This window comes from Mandrillus leucophaeus, unplaced genomic scaffold (genome assembly GCF_000951045.1).
Source record: "Mandrillus leucophaeus isolate KB7577 unplaced genomic scaffold, Mleu.le_1.0 Scaffold301, whole genome shotgun sequence".
NCBI lineage: Eukaryota > Metazoa > Chordata > Mammalia > Primates > Cercopithecidae > Mandrillus > Mandrillus leucophaeus.
The window spans coordinates 1,809,758-1,816,856 of NW_012103155.1; the positions used below are offsets into that span (position 1 = coordinate 1,809,758).

General features: G+C 34.0%; 1 protein-coding gene across 1 annotated transcript in view; it reads left to right on the forward strand.

Moving 5' to 3' along the window:
• The window catches only part of ANAPC10 (anaphase promoting complex subunit 10), a 148,481-nt gene extending 141,650 nt beyond the window's left edge, over window positions 1–6,831 (forward strand). Inside the window, exon 6 of the mRNA XM_011987148.1 lies at window positions 6,783–6,831. Within this exon, the coding sequence (XP_011842538.1) occupies window positions 6,783–6,788 (6 nt within the window). The 3' untranslated portion in view covers window positions 6,789–6,831. The remainder of the gene's footprint in view (window positions 1–6,782) is intronic.
• Window positions 6,832–7,099: the final 268 nt, after the last annotated feature.

The following is a 7,099-nucleotide window of genomic DNA, read 5'->3' on the forward strand; positions in this document are numbered from 1 at the left end:
TAAAATATTTTTCTGTTTTCTGGAAAAATTTGTGTGAGATTAGAATGATTTCTTAAATTATTTGTAAAATTCCCTGATGAAGACATAGATTGAATTGATAAATCTATGTAGAAAACTATTTAGATTTTTGTACATCTTCTTATGTAAGTTTTGGAATTTATATTTTTCTGAGAGTTTATTTCCTATACATTTTCAAATTTATTGGCATAAAGTTATTTATATTATCATTTTATGGTCTTTATAACGTCTGTGCGATATGTAGTGTTAGACTTCTCATCGTTCCTGATATTGGTTATTTGTGACTTCTCTTTTTTCCTCTTTATCAATCTCATCAAAAACTTATCCGTTCTTTTGGTCTTTTCTAAGAAGAAACTTGTGGGTTTATTTATCCCTTCTGTTGCATATATTTATTTTATTAATTTCTGCTTATTATAATTATTAGTTTATATTCAGGAGGTACATGTGCAGGTTTGTTAAATAGGTATATTGCATGATGCTGAGATTGGGGCTCCTAGTGATTCTGTCACCCAGGACATAAACATAATACTCAATAGGTGGTTCTTCAACCCTTGCATTCCTCCCTCCTTCCCCGCTTTTGGAATCCAGTGTTTATTGTTCCTATCTTCGTGTCCATGTGAATCCAATGTTTAGCTCTCACTTCTAAGTGAGAACATGCAGTATTTGGTTTTCTATCTCTGCCTTAATTTGCTTAGGATAATGGCTTCCAGCTGCATCCATGTTGCTGAAAAGTACATGATTTGGTTATTTTTTATGGCTGCATGCTCTTCATTATTTTCTTCTATTTTCTTTGGGCTTAACTTGCCTTGTTTTTCTAACATTTTGAAATGGATACTTAGATTAATGATTTTTAGCATTCTTCTTTTCTCAAATATATACTTAAAGGCTGTAATGTTTCCTCTTAGTGCAGCTCTAGTTGATCTTATATGTTTTGACAATTACTCATAATTATTCAGTTACAATATTTTCTGATTTCTATTAGAATGGCTTTTCTTGACCCACAGGTTATTTAGAAGCATGGATTTTCTTCTTAAATACATAGGGATTTTCAAGGTATCCTTTTATCATTGATTTACAGAATAATTGCTGTGTGGTCAGGGAACATTTTTTGAGATTTGTTGAAACTTGCTTTAATATCCTAGCATATGCTCAATTTTTATTAATGTTTCAAAAAAATAGTATTATCCTTCAGTTTTGGGGTGCAGTGTTCTATGTATGTCAAGTAATTCAGGATTTTTAGTGTATCATCCAATATTTTAATACTACTGATTTTTGTGTCTGCTTGGTCTATCGGTTAATAAGAAATTTGTATGAAAATCTTCCATATGATTCTGGGTTTGTCTGCTTTTCCTTATAATTCTGTCAATTGTCTCTTTATATGCTTTGAGGCCATATTTGTAAGTACATACATATTTAGAATTATTGTATCTTTCTGGCAGATCAAACCAGGAATTATGAAGTATTTATGAATTATACTTATGAAGTGTACTTATTTTCAAGTGTACTTTTTTTTATCTCTAGTCGTGTATGCTGCCATAAAATCTACTTTGTCTGATTTAATAAAGCTATACTAGTTTCTTTTGATTAATGTTTGAATGCTATTTTTTTCCATTCTTTTATTTGCTACCCTTTTGCATTCCTATATTTATTATATGTTTTCTAGAAACAAAATATAATTAGGTTTTGTTTTTTACTCAGTCTGACTCTGGTGAGACAAAAATTAATATGGCTTATTTGGAAGACACCGCCTCCCAAACCAATACAAGTAAACATCTAGGTGAGAGAAAACTTTAGGTAATTTGAGGCCAGATTTTGGAGAGTCTTTTAGTATCAAAGTAAAAATTTCTGTTTGTATATTCTAAGTTCCAGGGAACCATTGAAGGATTTTTGTTTTATTATTAGTAGTAGTAGTATTTTCATTAAAGAGTTTTTAAACAGGTGAGTGATATGTCTTTTAAGAAGGTTAAGTCAGCAAGATTCAACTGGAGCAGGAAGCACTAGAGACAATAAAGATAGGGACTGAAATTCTTTTAATAAGATAGCACTTAGGACAATAGTACCAGACACATAGTAAGCTTGCGATAAAACATTTCATAACGAAAGGAAAAACCCAGGTGTGATATGATGACCAGCCAAGACAAACAGGGGTGTGGCAGTGGAAGTGGCAAGAAATGACTGGATATATATAGTACAATAGACAGAACTCATCAACTGCTTACGTGTAAGTGAGCAGAAATTTCAAGTTTATGTTAAAGTTAATCAACAAACAGATATGAATATCATGCTAAGGTGTTTATATGGGTGTCTATTACATGGAGCCTCAGAAGAATAAGTAATGAAACAGTGGTCAATATATTGATCATTAATCTATAAGGTATTACAAATAGTTATATATAGGAAAACATGTAAAGATGAATATATCCTATTTCTTTACCACAGCCACCCCTAACTTTAAAACTATCATGTGAGCTTTGGTGTGTAGGCAACATCCTCCAGCTGCTATATAAGGTAGTAGCTTGCTCCACGTCTGTGTTCTTGTAGGCCCTTCTGATGAAAGAGCATCAGTTTACACATTTCTGAGAGGAGGCATTTTCCTGTAGTAATTATAATGTGCATTTACAACTTTATATTTATTATCACATGGTGCCAATGCAAGCCAGTGGCAAATAATTCAATGTTTTCTATTTCTGATTTTGTCTTGATCATCCCCGAAAATGCAGTTATTAATCCTTCTCTTAACAGCTGCTCACCATTTTTTATTTTTATGTATATTAAGGAATTCAGAATTTGTAGTAGTTATCAAATTTTTAGGAGATTTCAGACTCATTAGTGAAAATATGTGATAATTCTTTAATCTCTGTCAGACACTTTCATTATGTGAATTTCTTGGGTATTTCTATGAGTTTTTCCACCCAGCATGGATTGTTTTCTCTTTTGTTTTAAACCTTGCATTGTGAGCTTATCTTCAGCAGGGCTTTGTCTGTAAAACTCCTGTGCAGCCTGGGTTAAGAATTGTCTTTCAGAATAGTTTTGGGTTTACTTCTGCATGTACTCTATAGAGATTCCTGGCTTGGGACCTATTTCTTTGTAATTTCTTGACTTGTGGCTTTCTAGACCACACTTGAGATAAATTCAATCCTGTATGAGTTCAGGCTCATGTTATGGATTCTCAAGAGATTTGTTTTCCCCACCTGGAGCCCAAGCATAGATGAACCAGTTTCATTATTGTCTATTGTCTTCTTTTGCTGGTGGCCAGAGAGTTTAGCTCTTCAAGTTTTATGCAGAGATCTTAGTTTCAGTATGCCACATTGCAAGAGCTAAGTTCTCATCTCCTATTTTTTTTTTCCATTCCCTGAAAAATCAAACTCCTAGATGACAACTCCTACTTACCACCCACCATCGAGGCAAACACAGCATAGACTACTCATGTGCCAGTCCGATTTTCAGTTGCTTCATTATTCCTGGCATCTGGATATTTTTATTTTATATGAACTCAGCTAAGCATTATAAGTTCATATATTTTTCCCAGCATTTCCAGTTTATCTAGCAGGAGGGTTTTTATGTATAGTTTTCCATATTACTGAAACTCGAATCTTGAATTCTTTCCACGTCTATAAAGTCTTTTTTCACATGTTTCTAAATATCCTTGACTTGATTTTTTTTAAAGGACATTATATTTCACAGTTGTTGTGGCCTTAAAATGGTATTTCCCAACTTTTGGATTTAGTTTAAGAAGTAGGACCTAATTCTACTATCATTAAACCTTGCCACTTCATAAATTCTACTCAGAGGCACAAAGGGAATAATTAACTCTGAAGACTGATAGAAGACTGGCCATTTTAACTTGGCCTGAGGAAGTAACCCTGAAGAATGCACCCCATGTGAATAAATAACAACAAATTCAGTGTGGTGATTACCTTGAGGTCTAGGAAACGGGGGAATTAAGAAATGAGAACATAGCGGGGTTTCAATTACATTTGTAATGTTTAATTTCTTAAGCCGGTAGTATATACCCAGGGGTTCATTATATGCTTTGCCGTTTTTAAAAATTTGAAATATTTGATAATAAAAATAATTGTTAAAGAAATTATCACCACAATGCAACCAGTACCACATCTTTAATTTCATGTCACTTAAGATATACAAGGCATTTGGCATTTGTCATGTGTGCTTGTCAAGTGAATAGATAATTTTTCATCCTAAAGAGGTCAGAGAGTAAGCTGCTCTTTTAGCAACTGTTAAGATTTAGTTATTCCCATGTTAGACTCTGTTTTCTCCCATGCCTGTTGAAAATCTCACACAGCTGACAACAAGCTCCAGTCTATCCAGTGAGTATGCTATTTCCAACTTGGGAAGTAATTCCAGCATTATCTGGAATAGTAATAAGTCGAATTTGAATCATCTTCTTTGCTAAAAAGGTCCTTTTAAGTATTTTTGCAATAAAGTTATCTGCTGGTTTTATTATTTTGTTCATGTGAATTACAAGTGGTGTTATTTGGTGATCTTGTTCACTTATATTTTTTAGTACTAAAATATGACAAAGGAAGAAAAGATTGCCATTTAGAGGGACCCACTTCCCTTTGAATGTCTACTTAGGCCTGGCTGCCTGCTTGATTTCTTGCATAGACTGTTTCTCATCCTCACATTAAAAATAGTTAACATTTACTGAGCACTTTCTGTGTGCCAGTCACATGATAAAGTATTCTTTATGTAATATTTAATTCCTACAACATTCCTACAAAATAGGTCTTATTATCTCTCTTTCAGATTGGAGAAAACAGGTTAGATGAATTTGACTAAGTCCTAGAACTACTAAATAGAATATTTACCTTTGAGTAACTCTGAAATAACTCCGCCTATATACGTATGCATGTATGTACGTGTGTGTTAGACTTTCTATCATCTCTTCTACATCATATGGTCCATTATCGAATACCTCATAGCAGTAATTTGACATCACTTGGGCATCAGAAAGATTCATGTCACTGTTATGATATGTAGGATGTAGCTGCTTCTTATTTACAAACAGTAGATAGACAAAAATACAAGGAATGAATGAGCAGTCGAAAGAAAGCTGGGTGATTAGGACAGAGAAGTGGTTGGAGGGCAGAGTGCTGTAAGAATCAGCTGCCTGAGGCTAGGTGGTAGAATACCACCTTGATGTTGATGGTATGTGTGGATAAGGTAGGTATGTAGCCTCTGGTTTTATGTTTTCTGCCATACCAAAGACAAAAGGACAATGTTGTCCTGGGATCCTCACCTTTGACCTAATCAAATAAAACCTCTCCTCACTTCACTACTGTTAGGGAAGAGGGGTGATGCAGGAAGGAGACAAAAAATAAAAAAATGAAAAGATGCCCAGGCTATATTATTTCCTATTTATTTACAGATAAGCTCGTTGCTTTTCAGAAAAAAAGAGGAAGGAAGGATGGAAGGAGAGATAAAAGGATGGAGAGGTGGGAAGGAGGACATTGATTTAATACAGAGAAAAGTATTAAATTGTATTTCTATCTGTGACTTCTTAGTGAATATTAAGACTATTTTGTGACTTTACAACTTTGTTTAGAAAAGATTAATGTGATTTAATCTAAACTGAGCCGTGTAAAGCACGATGTGTCTCTTTTTCCCAGTCCTAATTCTTAGAGAAATTCATGTATCTCCAAACTTCATCTTGAACTATTGCATTTACTTCATACTGAGGCTTGTGTTTAATTATTTTGGCCTTGTGTAAGTAATTTTGGCCCTGAGGCACTTAGACAATTAGGGGTCCTTCATTAGGTTAGCAAAAATTACAAATGAATTAGTATAATCTCAATTAAAACAATATTTCACCTACCCAATTTACCATTGCTGTTTACATGTGGTCTAATCTAAGTCCTACTCTGATAACACCCTTAATAATAAAATTGGCTTGTAAGACTCAGAGGCATGAGTGTGAGCAGATGTTTTATTTTGCCTTCAGAATTTCACAGGTGTTCAAAAACACTGTAAAGATACACAAAGGGGCCGATCTAAGGACAAACGCCCTGGGGTGGCCAATAAATAACTCTGCTTGTATGAGTATTTTGCTGATTTGTAGTGTAAAAATCAGTAATTAAATTTAAATTGGTTCTTGTGGAAAATTGTGAATCCCTCTTATACAGACTTTCTTAGAAAGATTTAAGTATTTCTAATCTTCTCCCTGATGCCAGATTTTGAGCTTTCTGTTGTCTTATTCCTTGGGTATCTGCTGTCTTGCTACCTCTACCCCTTATGTTTATGATAAGAACTAGACAATTTTATTAGGAATCTTTTAGAAGTCCTTTTGAAAGTTTTTAATAAACATTTCTTTTAAAATATATTTCATTTTTATACACATAACAGGAAATTAAATTATTCAAATATTTTGTAAAGTATTTTATTGTTTACGAAGAATGTCCATGCCCATTTCTTCGCAAATTCTTAAAGCAACCCTGTCAGGTAAGTAAAGCAGGTGTCACCCCCACAGGACAGATGAAACTGAAACCACAAGTAGTTAATGACTCAGGTCTTCTGACTTCTGAACTAGAGTTATTTTCATGTTTCATCTTGTTCCTTGACCAAATGACAATGAAAGGGTCCAATTTTTAGATGGATTCTTGGGTTTTTGTATCTGATACTGCCTTTTTGAAACTTTATGGAATCATTAGGACTATAACTGTTAATTGGGGGGGCAGTTAATGATTGATCAATTCTATCTTTGTTAACTAACTTTGTTTCTTCTCGCCCTGTGTTCTGTATCTCAGAAGTGAAGAATCAAGTGAGAATGGAGGAGGTGAAGCTCTTATCACTAAAAAAAAATGTTTAACTTACTGCTGCAGATGGTAAGCATGGAATAAATGGCAGCTTCAAGGACTATTTCAACATGGTATGGGAGTAGATTCTTATTTCAGGGTTATAAGATTTAATTAAACACCCTCTTCATTAATGGGAGCTTTGTGGGGCTGCACACACAAGTCACTTCTTCCTAGGACTTTAGTGCACTATACATGCTGTGTCATTCATTCCTCAAGAGCAGTGTTAGCTCCAAGTAGGCAACTGTGATGCCTAAATGTTGAAAACT